At 44.3% G+C, this 21293-nt stretch overlaps 1 protein-coding gene across 1 annotated transcript in view; it reads left to right on the plus strand.

Moving 5' to 3' along the window:
- The window catches only part of slc6a6b (solute carrier family 6 member 6b), a 29569-nt gene extending 10598 nt beyond the window's left edge, over positions 1-18971 (plus strand). Inside the window, exons 4-15 of the mRNA XM_034532106.1 lie at positions 1465-1553; positions 2227-2372; positions 3108-3240; positions 4095-4229; positions 4427-4530; positions 4642-4766; positions 7649-7761; positions 8520-8657; positions 9926-10028; positions 10799-10899; positions 11232-11402; positions 13446-18971. Of these exons, the coding sequence (XP_034387997.1) occupies positions 1465-1553; positions 2227-2372; positions 3108-3240; positions 4095-4229; positions 4427-4530; positions 4642-4766; positions 7649-7761; positions 8520-8657; positions 9926-10028; positions 10799-10899; positions 11232-11402; positions 13446-13604 (1517 nt within the window). The 3' untranslated portion in view covers positions 13605-18971. The remainder of the gene's footprint in view (positions 1-1464; positions 1554-2226; positions 2373-3107; positions 3241-4094; positions 4230-4426; positions 4531-4641; positions 4767-7648; positions 7762-8519; positions 8658-9925; positions 10029-10798; positions 10900-11231; positions 11403-13445) is intronic.
- The last annotated feature ends 2322 nt before the right edge of the window (positions 18972-21293 follow it).

Here is a 21293-nt window from a genome sequence, read left to right on the forward strand (position 1 = left end):
AAGTTTAACGCATTCTCTCGGTCGGTATTTATTTTGTTATTATTTTTTCGTCTCGAAGCGAAAGCGACTAAACAATCTTCTCGAGTCGTAACCGCTTCGTTATCTTCGTTTAATTATTTACTCGTTTCACGTCCGCTTTCTTCCTTTCAGACACATTATCTGTCTCACACACACACACACACACACGCACACACACACACACACACACGCACACGCCCGCCCCCGAGGCGGGTGTACAGAGTGTCCCAAATCCCACGTTGCTATGGCAACGAGAGAGAGAGCGAGAGAGAGAGATGCTCCGAAGAGATCACCTGTGAAGGGAAACGATTTGTTGTTGTTGTTGTTTGTTTTAACACTGGTCATGTGTGTGAAAAAATAAATAAGGATCCGTTGACAACGTAAACAGAGCGAGGTCAGCCGAGGTCAGCGGACGAGCTCAAGAAATGACATCATGGAGGAGGCGTCTGTTTGTTTGATCAGCACTGTACCGTGTGTGTGTGTGTGTGTGTGTGTGTGTGTGTGTGTGTGTGTGTGTGTGTGTTTAAAGATGTTAATGCTTGGCAGCTTCTAATTAGTGGCGTGATTAAAAAGACATGATGCAATAATTAAATAGTTCTCACACACACTAAGATTCAAGCAGATAGTTCACAAAGACCAGATACACTCACACACACACACACACACACACACACACACACACACACACACACACACACCACACACACACACACCACACACACGCACACCCACACACACACCCCCCCACACACCCCCACACACACACACACACACACACCACACACACACACCACACACACACACACACACACGCACACACACACACACCACACACACACACACACACACACACACGCCATTTAAGAGCAGGGTAACACCATCAAAGGTTAAATAATCAAAACCATATTCCATCATCAAACCGACATTTGAGTTTCCCTCATTAAATGTTGTTATTATTAGGAGGACCGGTTGTCACCATGACTACAGACACAATCAACACATGAACCTTTTCACACACTCATCTGGGTCAGAGATCTTTTTATGAATGAAATGCGACGCTGTTTTCTGACCAATTAACTTTCAGCACATTCTTTCGTTTATTTTTCTCGGTTCAAGGCCGACGTGGTTTTCATGTGTTTGATTAAGAGGTCAAAGGTCACGTTGACCTCTAGACAACACGGTTTTATTCATATCGCAAGATGTGTTAATTATGAAAATGTCACTTGTGTCTAAAAGGATGGGGTTATATACTTTATCATTATTTTTATTAGTATTATTCGTCCCCTTTCCCCTTTTCTTTTTTATTATTTTGTATCTCTATAATGTTAATACATCTAAATAAATAAAAATGTACGTCACAAAAAAAAACGACATTAACTGTGTTGTATATTTGCCCGTTTGTGACCCTTTCACTTCGCTACATGACCGATGTTCTCCTCTCTGCAGGTATTGGTTACGCCTCCATTGTGATCGTGTCCCTGCTGAATATCTACTACATCGTCATCCTGGCTTGGGGCCTCTACTACCTGTTCCAGGTGAGAAGTCAGATGAAAAACAACAATAAAACAACAATAAAGCTCTCTCACTTCCATCCTAAGTGAGAACATATTTGTATCGGGGCCGTTTGACTTATGACCCTTAATTGATAGTTTCCTTTTAGCCAATCAACACGATTAAAGTGTAAAAGATATTTTTGACGTCTGCTGACAGAGGATGCATCAAAAAAGAATATCTCTTCAGTCTGCCTATAGGAGCATGACACATTGGTGTTGTTGTTATTATTTATGATTTGTGAGGGGAAATGAGTATAATAAACAGAGCAAATTAGACATCGTAAACCTGTAATAACTGTAAGATAACATAATCCTTTATTAGTCGCCGTGGGGAAATGTACAGGATTACAGCAGCAAAGGGGTTAAAGTGCACACAAGACACAGTCAATAAAACAGTCTACGGTAGCTGAATAATATATACAATAATATGTACACACAGGCAGAATAAACATGGCTATTTCCACAGTGTATTGGTATTAATATTGCACAGTTTGGATTGAGTGTTTTTAAGTGTTTTGTGGTCTTCTGGGAGCTCATGTAAAGTCGTGATAAAAGAGGCACATTGAGCATTTTGTACAGCGAGAACATTAATGCTTATATTAATTATATGAACGTCAAGCACGAGTTAATCCTCCAACCTAACTTTACTTCCCAGTGTTTCCAGCCGGAGCTGCCCTGGGCCAAGTGCAACCAGCCCTGGAACACGGACCGCTGCATCGAGGACACCTTCCGCAAGAACAAATCCTTCTGGCTGGCCGCCAACGCCTCCAACTTCACCTCCCCCGTCACCGAGTTCTGGGAGTGAGTTACGCAAGAGCGCCGACGTGCACGCACGCCCCCGCCTGCACAAGGCCACGCAAACCTGTTCACAAGAGCCGTGTCATCACGCGGTGAACAGGACGCGGTGACGGTGCACATCAAAAGTAGAAGGTGTTGGAGGGGGGAGGGGGAGATGGAGCGTGAGATAGGCAGCCAATGTCAGGCGTGGACACCCAGTCCTACCTCCGTGAGTCAGACTATATAGTTTAAGGAATACTTCGCCAACAAAACCACCATCGGGTCACCTTGAATTCTTAAACGACATTTGATTTGGTGAAAATGGCCCGAAAGAAAAAGAGTAAAACCGTGAAGAATTCAAACCTCGAGGACTCGGAAGATGGTTCCTTAAAAAGCACGATTCTGCCGCACGTTCGGGAAGAATTTGAGGTGGCGCAGGTCGAGTACACGGTGTACAAATGGTTCATTTTGTGGGCGTGTCCCTCTTTTGATAAATGTTCTGCAAATAATGAGGTAACCCGTCGGTGTTCGGCCCGGGAAGACACTAAAGGAACTGTAGCTCAGAGGGTTTTGTTTTGCTTTGATCTGATTGGCTGGCAGTCAGAGACCTAGTGCCAAAGAAAACCCTGTTCAACTGTCCACAGGAGACAGGAAGTAGTCACAAAGACTCTCGCACAAGCCCTCTGGATTGATTAGAAAATGCATTAAGTCGCACAAAAGGGACCCGCCCACTCACCGAGCATTTCCCCTTTTCTCCAGACACAACGTGCTCGGCATCTCCGACGGCATCGACGACATCGGACCCATCAAGTGGGACCTGGCTCTGTGCTTGCTGCTCGTCTGGGTCATCTGCTTCTTCTGCATCTGGAAGGGCGTCAAGACCACCGGCAAGGTAAACGCTGTCGTCGTCTGCGTATTCATTTACGTTCTTTTTGTCTTTGTGTCGCCGGTTGTGTCTTTTTTTGTTGTTTTTGTTCCTCCTTGAAGTCGCCGAGCTTAAAATAAACTTTTATCGTCGCTGTACCGTAAAGACAGGGCGACGGTCATGTGACTCTTTCTTTTCTTTGTCACTGCGGTTTTACCCAGACGACAATGGGGGCTATGTTCCAACTGTTCGGGGGGAAATGCAAGTTCCTTTCCCCCTGAAGGCCTGAGGGGTCTAAACCCTTTAAAGAAATGCAGTAATTAAGAGTTTTAGTTCTGCCCACATTTAAGGTTTGCGATGGCTCTCAAGAGGAAGAACGTGTCGTTTCCTCAAATAAATGCACCACCTGACTTTCAGACTGAGACGGGATACAAGGGGGTTGAAGGATGCATGTTTCCTATTGGACGACTGCACAAAGGGAACCTTTTGTAAGACCTTTTGTCCATTAACAACAACAACAACAACACCAGCGGCAGCTCAATCCATCCCAGACGGCTGTTTTTAGAAGCCCCCCAACACTACGTATTGATTGGTCAGGCCTGATTTACGCTCTCCGGTTGCTCCAAGTTGTAACTCGTGTAATAAAACCACAGCTGCGAGTGCCGACACGCTGTTATTGATTTAAAGGGGGACAGCTTGTGGTCCAAGAGCAACCGCTTCAGGTTCAAGAGTCCATGTAAGGACTTCAGAGATATTACCTAATATACCAATAACAGATGAACAATCCGGACCATTGATCGACCAATGGCAACGAGCCTTCCTCCTGGAGGATTGTTTGGATAACGTGTGGTCTCTCCTGTAACCTCCCTGATCTCCCACAGGTGGTCTACATCACGGCCACGTTCCCATTCGTCATGCTCATCGTGCTGCTGATTCGGGGCGTGACGCTGCCGGGCGCGTCCGCGGGCATCATGTTCTACCTGTACCCTGACCTCGAACGTCTGAAGGACCCAGAGGTAGGTGCCCACTGTGCTGCCCGAGTGAAAAGAACACAAAACAATTAAAAAAAAAAAAGTTAGCGTACGGAAACACGCCCGGTGTTACTTAAGCCCCGCCCCCTCCAGCTTCTCCACACGTCACTCGTGGCCCCCGTGCTCCCCCCCCCCCCCTCAGCAGCAGGCCTCAGCCTTTCTGTCCCCCCCTTACTTCACAGGTATGGATCGACGCCGGCACCCAGATCTTCTTCTCCTACGCCATCTGTTTGGGCGCCATGACTTCCTTGGGGAGCTACAACAAGTACAAATACAACTGCTACAGGTGAGGCATCAGTTTTCGGGGGAGGGGGTTAGCGGTGTGGGAAGAGAGGGGAGTGAAGGGATCCTTGTGTGTTCATTAACAAATCCTCCTCATGACATATGTGTGACATAGGGACTGTTTGCTGCTGGGAGCCCTCAACAGTGGTACCAGTTTTGTGTCTGGCTTCGCAATATTTTCCGTCCTGGGCTTCATGGCACAAGAGCAAGGGGTGGACATTGCTGATGTGGCAGAGTCAGGTACGAGGGTTCTGTAAAGGCGGCAGTGATGGTGGGCGCTGCTTCCTGGTTAACTAATTAAAAAAACAAAAAACAACAGTTGTGACAACAGAAAAAACACAGCAATGAATCCCAAACGAATTGAACTTGGTATCAAATGGATTTCCCTTCCCTCGATTAATTTTTTTTACAAATGACGGCATCGGAATGTGGAAGTTTTCCGCAATCAAACACTACTTGACGTAAAAAAAAAAAAAAGCAGAATGTGAGCAAATGTGAACGTCCGATCAAGTTGGTTAGCGCATCATGTTGGAAGGAAAAGCAAGTTGGACGGATGAGGGTCGAGATATAGAGGCGATTGGATAGTTTTTTGAAGAGCAGGAGATTGGAGACATTGAGAGAAGTTAAAGGATGAGCTAGATGGTACACTCAGAACTAGCTACGTTAGGACAGTGTGCTAGCTTAACCCTCGTGCCTCATTATGAAGAATTGTTCAATCATTTTGGCTGTGTTTATGCATTTTGGCAGGGCGTGAGTTTTTTTTTCTTTCTTCAAATTTTGGAAGTTCAACCTCAGCCCCTATAATTAATAAGAAATCCCTTTTAGGGACGACAATGTCCCCAATAGAAACCCGATAATAATACAACCATTTTTAATTCCACGGCCATTAACGTATTAAATCGTGTAGTCTATTAAATCGGTCTTTTAATTTAAGTCCCCTTTGTTTTTGTTTTTACTATTTTCAAACAAATTTGGCCATTTTCTCCAGTTGGAGTAAATACATGCTATTCTCCCGGTTTCCACTAGGGGCGTAACTGCTTTGTTATGGAGCATGCAATGCATTAAAATCAATGTTGTTGCTCATCATTGGCTGACATCCCCATTGCTGTGGTGCCTATATCTATTGGAGTTAATTTTTTTCTAGAGCGGGCAACTTAATTTTTTTAGGTAATTTACAGCCATAAAGTCACTAAACCACAAAAGTCCATGTTTACCATGAACTATTAAACATTTCATCACGGTAACAACTATAAAAGTTAAAACTATAAATTAACTCACTAAGGGGCGACCGTAAGGACCCGATATCATCTCCGTGTATTTAGAGTATATCTCTTACAATGTGAAGTCTATTGATAAATACTTTACGAGGCTGCACATGCAACCTTTTGGTTGAAGCCGGAAGTCATGCGTAGTTTTCATTAATGCTTGTTTTTCATGTCCCAAAGCGGATGAAAGATGAATGTTGGCTCTTTCTATTTTAACAATACTCTCTCTCTCGAGGTTACTACCCCTCAAAGAAAAGGTGGTAACCCGCCAACGGAGAACCGAAAGCTGCTGTTTGGACACTTTGAATCTCCTTTTCTCTGGCTTTGACACGCTTCTGTGCCATTAAGGTGACATTTTAAGATTTAAGACATCCTGTTTGACATCAAAATTGGACTCAAAACCTGAAAGTTGTCCCGTCGGTGCTGATCACCATGACGACGATGTTAGCGTGAGATCCGGTCTTCACCTATTGCCCCGAGATCGTCAAATTTAATAAACTACAAACACTCTCCACGCTGCCAGCCCAGTCGATACGAATATTGGACAATTCTGTCGTCTCCGATTTACATCCAGTGCCGAGTGAATTATTATTTTTGTTAGCAGAATTATCCAATATCAACGTTGTGTTTGGCGAGTGGGTTGATGCTCCACGGTGCTACCAAAGAATTAGACCGACTAGACAGCGGAAAGCAAATGTGTCCGTGTGCACAAGAATAGAGTTATTAAAGTGCATCGCAGGTCCGTCTTAACTGCGACTGCTTGATCCCGATGCACTTGAACGCTGCATGGGAGGTTACGCTGATTGTGGCTTCTGAGAAATTTATGAAAACGTAGTTTATTTATTTTTTATATGTAGTGTTTTAACATTTTGTACAGTCAAGTAATGATTAATCACACTGCTTGATGTGGATTTTAAATGATTTTAATACACGTGACCCTGCTAGCATTTCCCCCTCAGAGAATATGGAAGTCGGTCCTGTTTCTCGAGTCAACGCGGTGTTTGGTTGGATGCCTTGTCACATTTTGCAACAAAAAAAAAACTGAACATATTTCCGTATATATATATATATATATATATATATATATATATATATATATATATATATATATATATCTTGCTACTGTTACGGCTGCTTCCCTGTTTCTTAACTTCCTGTTTTACACTTCCCAATGTGCAGTGGCGTCAACGTCAAATTAAATCTCTTTCGTAAAAAAGAAAAACAATGTAACATTTGACATACACAAGTTTGCATCTGCTGCTGTTTTGCTGCGGCCATTTTGCATCCCCTCGTAGGGAGGAGCACGCCCAGTTCAGTCGGGGATGCAGAATGGCTCGAGTGACGTAGGTGTTCGACGTACTTACACAAAAAAAAGTAAATTACGTAAGAAAACCAAGATGCACTTGATTGACCTTTTCTAGAAGTAAAGGTGAATCAAGCATAGCGGGTTAAACAATATGTCTGATAAGATCCACTTTGAATCCAGATTCACATATTATACCCAAATGTTTTGCTCTTGTAGTATTACACGTCACTTGTAAATGGCTGTAAAGTGTCATATAGTTGAGAGTCATAAGTAATGTTTACAAAGCAGGAAGTAACAGGTAAGTAAAGACGTGTGACGCACTTACAATCTATTTTAAAGAACAGCTGTTTGCAGTATTGTTTGATCATGCATTCACATCTGGTTTTGCATCTCCATTGTTTGGGGCTTTTTCTTCCCACAGGGAGGCAGATCAGATCAGTTTATCGCGATGCTAATGTTGCCTCCCCCCCACCCCCTCTGTCTGCTCTTCCTCCCCCCCCCCCCCCCCCCCACCCCACACACACACACACACACCCCACCTTCCTCTGCAGGTCCTGGCCTGGCGTTCATTGCCTACCCCAAGGCGGTGTCCATGATGCCTTTCCCCACAGTCTGGGCTGTGCTCTTCTTCATTATGCTGCTGCTGCTGGGCCTCGACAGTCAGGTGAGCGGACTCGTGCACCTTTTTCACACGGAACCGTGAACAGGAAGTGGCGACGACGCTCGCATGCGGAGGTTGTCGAGGTTCCCGTGAGCAGCAACCCCTGTAGAAGTAGACTTTAAGGGTGTTTTCAAAAGCCTCCCGCAGCATATTTGAATAAAACGCTGCTTTTCATTTTTTTCTTTTTTCAATAAACTTTATTCACAAAAAAGGAGGAGACCAACATGCATCATGCCGGCCACTAATTTAATTAAAGATGACTGTAATCTGGAGATTGGAGATAAATCAATTAATCGTTTTGGTTTATGAAAATGTCAGAAAATACTTAAAAAATATATAAGGCCAACGTGATGTCTTTTAAATGTTTAATCTCCAAAATAGATCTTCAGTTTAATAATATATAGAGAAGAGAAGAGCGGTATTTAGTGTATTTAACCATATTTAATTGTATTTAACTCGTTTTCTGCCATATTTTCCCCAAATAAATGACTTTAACAGTCAATTGATTATGAATATAGGGAAATAGTTTGACTGAATATTGATTACACAGTTGGTGTAACACACATCCCAGAATAAAGTGACAGCACCACATTCACTCAGTGGATCCCAGTCGTGAAACACCAACGATGCTTTTACAACCAAATGAAACTAATAGGCGACCAAAAGATTGAATGCATTTTTTAAATTCAATTATTGGTGTTAATCGCACTACTTCCTGTGTGTGTGTGTGTGTGTGTGTGTGTGTGTGTGTGCTCCTGCAGTTCGTGGAGGTGGAAGGGCAGATCACATCACTGGTGGATCTGTATCCGTCCTTCCTAAGGAAGGGTTACCGCAGAGAGATCTTCATCGCTATCATCTGCAGCATCAGCTACCTGCTTGGACTCACCATGGTTACCAAGGTAACGACGCCATTAAAAAGGAAGAAAAAAACAGCGCCAGCAATTTTTTCCCTTTCGCTAAGCCCCGCCCCTTGGAAGCAGACTGGCCAATCGCAGCACAGCATTGGCCACTCTCATGCGATCGCTGAAAAAAATTAACTTTTTTGAGAATACATTACAGAATGCTATTTGTTAAGGATACCCAATACGCCATTAAAATAAATAAATACAATGTAAATACACAAAGTGCAGATAGGAGGCGTTGCACTTTGGCCATTGATGTGTAGGAACACTGTAAAACTTTGAGCACTTTTTCTCAACTAAGAAAAAGTTAGTTTGATTGTCTATCAGCGTAAACAAGCTCACGGCATGTTGATAATGAAACTATAAAAAGACCGCGGCGACATTGTTCATATACGGCTATTATGGTCTGTCCCTGGGGAGATGACGGGGGGCTATTTATACCGTCGAGTCATGAGAACTTTCCTTCGCTCCGCCGGTATTAATACAGTAGACCTCAGTGCTTCTCTCTTCTCCTTCTCATCCCTTGTTTCTCATCACGTCTCCTCTCATTTCACTCCACTATCTTGCCTCTGCATCCTCATGCAGGTGAAGGTTGTTCTTTAATGTGCCCAAAAAGCCATAATGATGAGTAGAGTGAAGATGACTGCCGCGGCTTACGCAATGCAGACGAGTCCCAATGCGAAGATAGCTCGTGTCCTCTGAGCTTGTGGATTCCTTCCCGAGATCTCAGAGTCCTCCTTCCCTCGCCTCCTGTCTCCTAGATGAGCACACTGTCACCTTTCATCATCCCTCTTTTCCTCATCTGCTCCAACCTGGTCTCACGTGACCTCTTCACTGGCCCCGCCCCCCCCCCCCCCCCCCCCCCCCCCACATCAGCCTCTCCATCCGTCGTTCCCATGACGACATCTTTTTATGGCTGCGCTGGCCTGGTTCAAGTTTAGGATTCCCATGATTGTTAAAACGGTTCTCACACCGGACAAACACACACACACACACACACACACACACACACACACACACATGTCGGCTTTTGGGTTATGTCTTAAATATACTCAAAATCTGTGTGCATTGAAAAGCTCTATTTTTCTATTCAAAATGAGAGCAAGTAAAATATTGTCTGACATGAACCTGTGATGTTAAACCTTGTGTATCTGTCTGTCTGTCTGTGTGTCTGTCTGTGTGTCTGTCTGTCTGTGTGTCTGTCTGTCTGTCTGTCTGTCTGTGTGTCTGTCTGTCTGTCTGTCTGTCTGTCTGTCTCTCTGCAGGGTGGCATGTATGTTTTCCAGCTGTTTGATTACTATGCAGCTAGCGGTGTGTGCCTTCTGTGGGTGGCATTCTTTGAATGTATAGCTGTTGCCTGGGTTTATGGTGAGTACGTCCTTCTAATTATAACAAAATATAACATTTAATAATATATATATATATTTAATAATATTATTTATATATGTTAATATCATATAATGTGTATGTATACAAATTAAATATATTATATATATATTATTATAATATATATAAATATATATATATATTCTGATCATATATATCATAATATATATTATTATAATTATATAATATATATATATGTGTACATATATATATGTATAATATATATATACATACATATATATATATATATGTGTATGTATATATATATATATATATATATATATATATATATATATACATTTATGTATGTATACTTAATAACTTACCAGCCACCTTCAGTGAGCAGGCCTCTAATGTATTGTAATGTCTCCATGCACTGAGCATAGATCACCGTATCCCATAATAAGTCTTACGTCTCTCTGGGAATGAAATCACCAGACGGCTTTTGGCAACTCGTAGTCGAAGTTAAATCGATTTTTAAAAATGGGGGGGGGGGGGGTCAAAGGTCACTGAACGTTTCTTTTTTTTTCGGCCACAAATCCAGAATGAACATGCTTAAATATGACAAGTTGACACTAATGTCTTCTAGCATTAAACATTGGAGTGTTTTTGGATGCAAACTGCAACACTGAAAACATCAGTAAACAAAGCACTTTGTTGTGCTCTGACGACCTCGCTTCATAATCATTATTAAACCAAGTCGTCCTGATTCTGTTCCAACAACAATAACCAGAGTGTGTCCGTCCTCACAGGCGCTGATAATTATTACGATGCTCTTGAGGACATGCTGGGCTACAGACCAAACGCCTGGATGAAGTGGAGCTGGACCATCATCACTCCTTTGCTGTGCATGGTGAGCGCCTCCTGGTGTTGGAGCGGGGAAGTTCAACCCGCAGGCGATGACGGCAGCAGATTTTATGTTTTTATTATTTATTTAAAGAGTTTTGATTCCTTTCCGAAAACAATTCTTCTGCTTCCTGAAACTTGTTCTGGCTCCCCGCGGCGCTCTCGTGTTTCTTAAAGGGCCACGTCGCCATTTTTTAGACGATCCATATGCAGTTTTCACCAGAACGTACAGAAAGTGGGCGTTGCGTCACCGCGTTGTGTGTTTACAGAACAACACTTGTTGTTTTTCTTCTTCTGAAGCCAAACGATGCTCATTCAACGCGCTCTCTTCCGCTCCAGGGCTGCTTCGTCTTCTCCCTGGTGAAGTACAAGCCGCTGACCTACAACAAGGTCTACGAGTACCCGGACTGGGCCATCGGACTCGGGTGGACTCTGGCCTTGACCTCCATGATCTGCATCCCCATGGTGGTGGTCATCAAGATCCTCCGGTCCGACGGGCCGCTCATTGAGGTGGGTGGAGTGGGAGGAGTCGGTGGAGTGGGAGGAGTCGGTGGAGTGGGAGGAGTCGGTGGAGTGGGTGGAGTCAGTGGAGTGGGAGGAGTCGGTGGAGTGGGAGGAGTCAGTGGAGTGGGAGGAGTCGGTAGAGTGGGTGGAGTCAGTGGAGTGGGAGGAGTCAGTGGAGTGGGAGGAGTCAGTGGAGTGGGTGGAGTGGGAGGAGTCGGTGGAGTGGTAGGAGTCGGTGGAGTGGGAGGAGTCGGTGGAGTGGGTGGAGTCAGTGGAGTGGGAGGAGTCAGTGGAGTGGGTGGAGTGGGAGGAGTCGGTGGAGTGGTAGGAGTCGGTGGAGTGGGAGGAGTCGGTGGAGTGGTAGGAGTGGGAGGAGTCGGTGGAGTGGGTGGAGTCAGTGGAGTGGGTGGAGTGGGAGGAGTCGGTGGAGTGGGAGGAGTCAGTGGAGTGGGAGGAGTCGGTGGAGTGGGAGGAGTCGGTGGAGTGGGAGGAGTCAGTGGAGTGGGAGGAGTCGGTAGAGTGGGTGGAGTCAGTGGAGTGGGTGGAGTGGGAGGAGTCGGTGGAGTGGTAGGAGTCGGTGGAGTGGGTGGAGTCAGTGGAGTGGGAGGAGTCAGTGGAGTAGGTGGAGTGGGAGGAGTCGGTGGAGTGGTAGGAGTCGGTGGAGTGGGAGGAGTCGGTGGAGTGGTAGGAGTCGGTGGAGTGGGTGGAGTCAGTGGAGTGGGTGGAGTGGGAGGAGTCGGTGGAGTGGGAGGAGTCAGTGGAGTGGGAGGAGTCGGTGGAGTGGGTGGAGTGGGAGGAGTCGGTGGAGTGGGAGGAGTCAGTGGAGTGGGAGGAGTCGGTAGAGTGGGTGGAGTCAGTGGAGTGGGAGGAGTCAGTGGAGTGGGAGGAGTCGGTGGAGTGGTAGGAGTGGGAGGAGTCGGTGGAGTGGGAGGAGTCGGTGGAGTGGTAGGAGGGGTGATGTTGTCGCTATGCAGCTGCCCAATAGTTTTTTTGTTTTTTCAACGTATATTTTGTGGGTTTTGTTCATATGCAATAGTTTTGAAGCATATTCCCCTTTCTTGTATTACTTCTCTCCTCCATCTTTACTTCTCTCCTCTCCTTAATGTCTCAATCCATTCCTCTCTCTCTTTCCATCATTTCTTCTGTGGTTTGTCTCCTCTCTTTCCTTCCCCCTCCTTTAACCCACCCTCATCTCAAACTTCTTCAATCCCTTCCCTCCATCCTTCCTCCCTCCTTGCTTCCTCCCACCTTCCCTCCTTCCTCCCTCCCCCCTTCCTTTCTCCCTCCTCCATCACTTCTTCCTTCCTTCCTCCCTCTCTCCTTCCTTCCTTCCTTCCTCCCCCCTTCTCTCCTTCCTTCCTCCTGCTTTCCCTCCCTCCTTCCTCACACCTTCCTTCCTTCCCTCCTTAACCCTCCCTCCCTCCCTCCTCCCACCTTCCCTCCTTCCTCCCTCCCCCCTTCCTTTCTCCCTCCTCCATCACTTCTTCCTTCCTCCCTCTCTCCTTCCTTCCTTCCTCCCCCCTTCTCTCCTTCCTTCCTCCCCCCTTCTTTCCTTCCTTCCTCCTGCTTTCCCTCCCTCCTTCCTCACACCTTCCTTCCTTCCCTCCTTAACCCTCCCTCCTTCCTCACACCTTCCTTCCTCCCTCCCTCCCTCCTTCCCTCCTTCCTTCCCTCCTTAACCCTCCCTCCTTCCTCACACCTTCCTTCCTCCCTCCCTCCCTCCTTCCTTCCCTCCTTAACCCTTCCTCCCTCCTTCCTCACACCTTCCTTCCTCCCTCCTCCCTCCCTCCTTCCTTCCCTCCTTAACCCTCCCTCCTTCCTCACACCTTCCTTCCTCCCTCCCTCCCTCCCTCCCTCCTTCCTTCCCTCCTTAACCCTCCCTCCCTCCCTCCTCACACCTTCCTTCCTCCCTCCCTCCCTCCCTCCCTCCCTCCCTCCCTCCCTCCTTCCTTCCCTCCTTAACCCTCCCTCCCTCCCTCCTCACACCTTCCTCCCTCCCTCCCTCCCTCCTTCCTTCCCTCCTTAACCCTCCCTCCTTGTGCCCTTCAGCGGATCAAGGCGGTGGCAGCCCCGATTAGGGGCGGGGCCAGCTCCCGCCCGGCGGACCACCGCGGCCTCAAGGAGCTGTCCTACCCTCTGGACCCCAACGGGAACAAGGGCCCCCTGATGAAGGCGCCCACCCACACCATCGTAGAAACCATGATGTAAAGGAAGGAGGCTCTCCATGAGACGCCCTCCTCCTCTCCTCCTCCTCCTCTCCTCTAAAGCGAGCTAGTCTTTCTGTCTTTCTGTCTATCTGTCTGTCTGGTGGACTGATCAGGGTTTTAAGGAAGGGAAGAAAATAATAATAAGGAGTTCCCGTTTCAGATCTTGTATGAATCCTTAGGAGGGCAGCGATCACATCTCAACTCTATTTGTAATTTAGTCCTCTGGTCACATGAACGCTGGTGGATTCATGTTCGCTGTGCCAGCTGCTTCATGCAGAACACCAGCCATAGTTATGAGAAAGAGAAGAAGAAGAAGAAGGAGAAGGAGAAGGAGAAGGAGAAGGAGAAGATTATTGAGTCTTGGAATCAAACAGAATGTTGTAGCCACAAAATGACAAACAAACAACTCCCACATTGATCACAGATCACCAAAATAAGGTTTTTATTGGGGGCTGTTCTTGGAATATATATATATATATATATATATATATATATATATATATATAAAATGAAGACTTTTCTGAGGGTCATTCTGTGTTCAGGAGGCCCGATTGAGACGAGGTAGAAGATCGAGGCACTGCAGGTACAGCACCATTCATTTAAAACAACAACAACAACAACAACAAACACGTTTCTCATCCACAAACATAATATTCGATGATATTCCAGCTGTAGAAATATGACCAAATCAAATCTCAGTATTCTCATTTCATTGCCCGGTGCAGCTAAACAAGCTGCACCCCGCCCCCCCCCCCCCCATCAAGCCAGGATCCTGGGTTTTATTAATTTTGTATTTTTTTAATGCACCTTAGCTCAAATAGCCCCCATATCTCCCATAGCCTGAGACTATGGGCCCGGTGAGAGAAGCTGAGCACTGAAAGCCGCCGGTGCACAACGAGGAACCTGAAAGGAGTTGAAGTGGAGAACCCTGCAGTGTGTTGTGTGTGGCGTACTGTACAGTAGTAGCTAATCAGTCTATCTATATCTATCTATCTATCTCTGTCCTAGACCCGTTTACAGTACGTTAGTGACTGCACTAGGCACTCTTGGCTTACAATTTTGGATTGGATTTAATTTTTTTTTTTTTCTACAGAGGGAGTTACATTATTATTAGTTTTTTCCTCTGTGAATGTTTATTTTTTTTTTACATTTTATTTTATTAAGACTATAATATTATTGTTATTCACTATTGATGATAATTGCTGTAGTTTTACATAGAAGAAGGAACGCTTGTGAAAAATATCTGGGTGAAAAAATATTAAGCTATTATACAAATCATATACATTTTTTTACGGTGGCGGCCATTGTAGCGATAATCCTCGTTCGCCTCGGCCAATGAGATTCCGTCTTTTAGCGTTACACAAACAAACAATGCAACGGTTTTTAATTTCGGGTTCAAACATTCGGCGAGCGGTTCAATGTACAGTAAAAAAAAACCCGGAAAAGGGGGATTCTACAATGGTCGGTAGGTGTTGGGGGGTTTATAGCTTTCCCCTCTTCTGTAAATACCAGGGGACTGTGTTTTCATTTGGAGGAAACTCTTCCAGGCGGCACTGTAGGAAACGGTCGAAACGACACGTCAATGACCCCAACGCACGTCAATGACCCCAACGCACGTCAATGACCCCAACGCACGTCAATGACCCCAACGCAAAAGGGGTCAAGCTCCGGATCGGAGCCGGTTTTGGGCACTTTTCTTATTTCCCCCCCCACCGTCACCGCGTCGCTCCAGGAAACGAGAGCCGAGAAGCTAAACGGGGAACCTCGAAGCAATCCAAAATGGCGTAATAATAACACCTGAGAAGTGGGCGGGGAATTAAAGGGGCGTGTCTCATCGTCATCGGGGACCGTCCAATCGAGAACTCGTTGCGCGACGTCGAAAAACGGTAAATTAAAACAACGTTGGCGAACGTCCAAATAATTGAAACTTGAAACGTCGCGTTGAGTCTCGAGACTCGGCCTGAAATTCAAATTACGCCTAAAACCAAAGACACGAAGAGAATAGAAAACTAACTTCTGACGGAATATATTAGCGAATTAAAGCTGTGAAATTAGGCGCTACGTGAGATGTGTTGAACGCACGACGCGGTTTGAATGACTGAGGAGGAGGAGGAGGACGCTGTTCACTTTAACGTGACGAAGGTTCATCCACTCAGGACTTTGACCCAGCGGCGTGAACATCGGACTCATGACTGGTGGACAAAGACATTTAACGGTAGCAATTTAAAGTGTTAGTGTCCATCTTGAAAGGCCATTGGATATATATTTATTTATATATATATTTAAATATATATAAATATATTGATATATATATAAATATATTTATATATATATATATTTATATATTTATATCACACCTTTACTGCCTATGTAATCCACAATCGAAGGCAAATAAAATACAGAAAGAGTGAGTCAATGTGAGATGTTATCGCACCTTATTTGTATGATTTGGACTTTCATGTGAAATGATGAGGCCAAAAGAAAAACACTGCCATCTTTTTATTCAGGGTCCTCATTGGCCGCTATTTATATATATATATATATATATATATATATATATATATATATATATATATATATATATATATATATACGTTAGAAAAATAAATCTGGATTACGGTCAAAATAAAAACCTTCTGTTTTCCGAGAAGCACAAAAGCGGACACATTAAAATAGATCAAAATGATATGAAAGGAATCTGAACTACGCCGTCACACCGGAAGTGAAATCAGGGCATCGCTTCGTCCGTCACCTTAAAGCTTTGACCATTTATTGTTTTAGTTTATTATTATTTTTCGTCCGTTTTTAATTCATTTTCTTCAACTAGAATAAAGTAGTTAATATCATTGAAAAGGGATTTGCAAAACCAAATCCACAGCAGACATCTATTTTCATACGGTAACAAACCTTTTCCTATATAAGTCGTCTTTGTACAGCTCAGCTCCCGTTGCAGACCCCCCCATTTTAATACCCACACAAAGCTTTGTTTTAATGTTCAACTTTTTGTACAGATCTGGTCCCCCCGAACCTCTAGAAGGATCTTTGCACCCGGGCGAAAAATGTGTATAATAACAATAAATGTGTGAGATAAACATTCACCATTTTGTCTACATGGTGCATCTCTTAAATCGTTGCTGAGATGCACAAAATGGAAGAAAAAAAACACGTTTTATTAAGTGGGGACCACAAGAAATCGAAAATTTAAAAATGTGTTGCAAATAGACACAAGAAATTTGAAATTTGAAACCGTCGCGCCGAGATCCTTCTCGTGGTCGGGAAGCACGGACCAGAATGAATAACTAATGCAGTCGTTTATTGGTTTATGTATATTTATGTGCCAGCTCCTCTGCCTTCTTTACACTCCCCTTCAGTTAGTGAACCTTCCTCTGGCCGAAGCTAACCGTTGGTTTTTTTTTTCCGAACTTGCAGGAGAATCGAAAATCATTAGCGACGCACAAAGTTTTTACCGCCGAATGTCGAAATGTGAAAAAAGAAAGTCGCCCGTCGGGTGATTTGTAAAAGTTTCTGAAGATCTATTTTTTAGGGTTAAAACAAAAGAATTAGTTTCCTCTTTTTTTTTTTATTATCTTGTTTCATTGCAGTTTTTCTTTTTCTTTTTTTTTTTATTTAATTTTTGATTGTGTGTGTCTGTCACATTTTTGCCTTTTTGTATTCCAAATATAGTGTATTTGAACCTCTGTCACCGGAGTCACGTGCACAACTATCAATCAAAAAAACAAACAAGCAAACGAAAAAACACAAAAAACAACAACAAAAATAGCTACGATTTGTTACGTGCAATACTTTGTAGAATACTTTTATTTTTCTCGCTGTTTTTTCCAAAAGGTTAGTACCGACTTTTGAAAAGAAGAAGAAAAACACCAACAAACACGACTTCTTGATGAATAAAATTAAAGTTGAATTAAAAACCGGCCACAAAAAGCTCCGCAGTGAGCAACTCAAACCCAACTGAACCACTACTCCATCAGAGATGTCTTGGTTTTGAAATGCACTGATAATGTTGATGATGACGACTAAAAAAACTGTTGCGACATCAGATTGAATTTCTTAGCAAAATCGTATTTTTTTATTTCTTTGTGACAGACTGCTAAACGTTTGAGAGGGTATGAAACACAGTTACACTGCCACTAAGCCGCCATCTTTACCCTGCTTTCTCTAAATCAATACGGCAGCTTTTCCAAAAAGAAGCACCAACGTTCACCGTTTCCGATCATCGACACATCGGTACCAGTGTCCTCAAAAGGGCACAGAGTCCAATCAGCTCGTGGCTTTTGGGAAGCCCCGCCCCTCGGCGGAAAATGCAGTAAATCCAATATTAAAAAAAACAAACAGATTGAACCATATCAAATGTGGGCTTTTCTTTTTTTAAACCATGTATGCAATTATTACATTCTGCTTATTCCGACATTTCTAAATCCAACTCGCCCCCCCCCCCCCGGCCTTAGTGCTTTATCAAAGAAACCGAAGAACCAAACTACATCCACGCAGGAACATATGACTCAATTAAAAATAATAATAATCCCACGTTGCCTACATCGTCACCACCATATCTGCAGGTTTTCATAATCTAAATCTTCTGCGATAGAGACGCGACCTTTAGGCCACGCGGACGCGACCTTCGGGCACCGTAGAGTTGACCTTTAGGCCACGCGGACGTGACCTTCGGGCTCCGTAGAGTTGACCTTTAGGCCACGCGGACGTGACCTTCGGGCTCCGTAGAGGTGACCTTTAGGCCACGCGGACGTGACCTTCGGGCTCCGTAGAGGTGACCTTTAGGCCACACGGACGTGACCTTCGGGCTCCGTAGAGGTGAAATCTGTTTTTAATCACTGAATTCGCCGTGACCGCGATGCGGCGAGAGGAAGATGAACGGAGCTCCATTTCGTTTTTATTAAAAACATCCAACCAGAGGACCGTAGTTATCATCTAACCTATTTAAATTGTTTTGGCATTTTTAGCTTTCCTTTCCTTTTTCCTTAATAAACACCGATCTAAGCGCCGAGTCCTCTGGGAAATGGAGTCTCTCTCCTCCCACTCGTCCTCCGGACTCACTCTGAATATTGTTTCCGATGTCTTTCCTGCATTATACTGTCTGCCAGCCCCCTTTTCCCTTTTTTTTTAAAGGAATGTACATGAGAAAAATGTTTTCTTTTAATTTCTTTCTGAAGAAAAAAAAACATTTAAAAAAAAAAAAAGAATTTGAAAGGTTTTATTTTTTATTTCTATGGCCAACCTGTAAGCTAGGTAAAAAAAAAAAATAATACAAAAAAATATGTGTTTTGAACGGGTTTTACAAAAAGGTGTAAAACTTTTTTTATTTCTTAATAAAAAAACTTGTCTTCTGAAAGGGAGCTCTTGTGTGTTTGTTGTGCGTCTGTTTGACATGTTCATGTACGGGTGGTGTAACACACAGACACACACACAAACATCATTCCATTCAACTCGTGGGACTTATGAACCTAAATCCTCTCGACAGCATAATAAACCATAATCCTACAAAGCCCGTATTACAAGGTTTAAGGTACCCGAGCCAACGCGGGGGGCCGCATTCCAACACGATCACTGCCGCCATGTTCCCTTAAATATGTGAAAGTAGTCAAGTGGCTTGGAAACCGCTTTATAATAATAATAACTATTAACATATATGTCATTCGGCACCAGATTGCAATGCTGACTTTTATTCAAAAGCTAAAAGTGCCCGATGACATTTTCACTAAACTTACGTGACTCGGAAGTCTGTTGCGTTGACTCGATCCTCTTTCTCTGAACCTTTTTCCGTGAGCACGGAAATGTATTGTAAGAAGACACCGTGTGCGAGCGGAAGGCGTGGAAACTCAACGCCAGAACTGGACGCCATGGCGGTCCAACCCAGAGCGGCACACTTTGAAGCATCGGGCCACCAAGCAAGCGGAGGGTATTTGTTGGGTTAGGAGTAAGGAAAAGGTTGATCGAGTTGGTGAGTTGCAGGTCAGAGATGTCTCAACCCAACAGAAATCTGCTTGAATCGCTCCCTATCAGTGCTGCTCACTGCATTGTGGGTAAATAAGAGGGTACAAACACTTTTAAATATATTTAATTGCAATACAGCACACGTGTTGTCGGTTGACTTCATTGCCACGCTATTCCCCAACAGCCACTCCATCCCGACAGAAGTACACGAGGCGGATGAAAACATCGGGTTCCTCGTCCTCCGTTTAGTGCACAACCAATCGGAGAACCCCGTCAGGGAAAAGTAGCCAAGTACGACTGAAGCAAACGTTCCACAGAAATCTGTTTCTGAAGACATTTGAGGTAAGAAATATGCAACGGCTGCAACATAATCTCCATCGGCGCTTCCCAGTTCGTCAGTTTGATCGGCTTTCGCGAGTTTTACGAGCTCATTGACATCCCTCGGCTCTGATTGGTTGCTTTTCTTTTGCCCCATTAGGATAGGAGCCCTATAGGATATAGTGACGGATATGTTATTTTAATTACAGTTAGTAGCTCAACGATAACATAGATGCTTTTCTTGAAGCCATTAGGATACATAAACATGTTCCTGTGGCTGTGGTTGGTTGGCCGGGTGATCCCTGGTCGCTGATTGGTTAGCCCTTGAGGAAGTAAAGCCAGATTCCCACAAAAAGCCACCGACGTCCTGCTGTGTGTTCCCGATGTGTGTGTTTTGTGTTTTGTGAGTAAATCATCCGAACGTGGGAACTGTTGTCGGGGTTTTTTCCCGCGCTTTAATGAATGCCTTTGGGGGGGGGGGGGGGGGTTTGGCATCATGGTGGCATGACAACCCACAACAAATGAGCTAAGTCCCGCCCCCCCTTACCTAAGCTCAGCTAACCGCTAAAAACAGAAGAAAAAACAAACATGTCCTGAAACAAACCAGTTGATGGAATATTTTGACCCAAACATCCGAAACGGGCTCAGACACGCTGGCGAATAAAAGAAGCTGCTTTCCGAACGCAGCTAATTATTCCACGCGGGTATTTTCCCCTCAACAACTGCGGTTACTTCTTCTTCTTTTCCTCTTTTTAAATCAAAACAACGGACTCTTTGAAAGCATTACGAGCGCGACGTAAAATACTAATTCAAAATGTCCCGTTTATGCTTCGCAGTTAAAGGACAGAAGGCCCTTCAGTCTCGGTTCATTAAGTCGTGTTGATGTTTTGGGCTTTTTTGTCCAGAAAAGTGACACAAATGCCACTTCAATTATAATTATTGCTCTTCATGTGAGCCCCAACAAAAGTCCTTTTTGTTCAGCAGGAAAACACAGAAGATGATAATATTAATTTAGCCGTTTTCTGTCGCTGCGGTCCGAGCTTTAAATAACCGTCACTCCAGAGACAAGAAACACAACGCTGACCCTCCTAGAATAGACTCCGCCGCTGAGAATCTCTTCTTCCCCGTTTCATCTTTTATGACAGCTTGTTGACAAATCTGCGTCTTCTCCAGATTAAGTGTTTTGTGGTACTTTCGCCCTTTTGGTTCTGCAGTCAGAAATAGAACAGGAAGTGGAAGGTTAAAGCAAGTGAGGCCGGTTTTAGATCCCAGGATGTTGTGGTTTTCTTGGTAAGTCCAGTTCCCTCCACACTCAATACGCAAGTATTGAAAAAGACCCAATAACACTTCAATCAGGGAGAGACCAGTTAGATAAAGAAAGGATAATGTTTATTGTTAACAG

Source organism: Cyclopterus lumpus, chromosome 5 (genome assembly GCF_009769545.1).
Source record: "Cyclopterus lumpus isolate fCycLum1 chromosome 5, fCycLum1.pri, whole genome shotgun sequence".
NCBI lineage: Eukaryota > Metazoa > Chordata > Actinopteri > Perciformes > Cyclopteridae > Cyclopterus > Cyclopterus lumpus.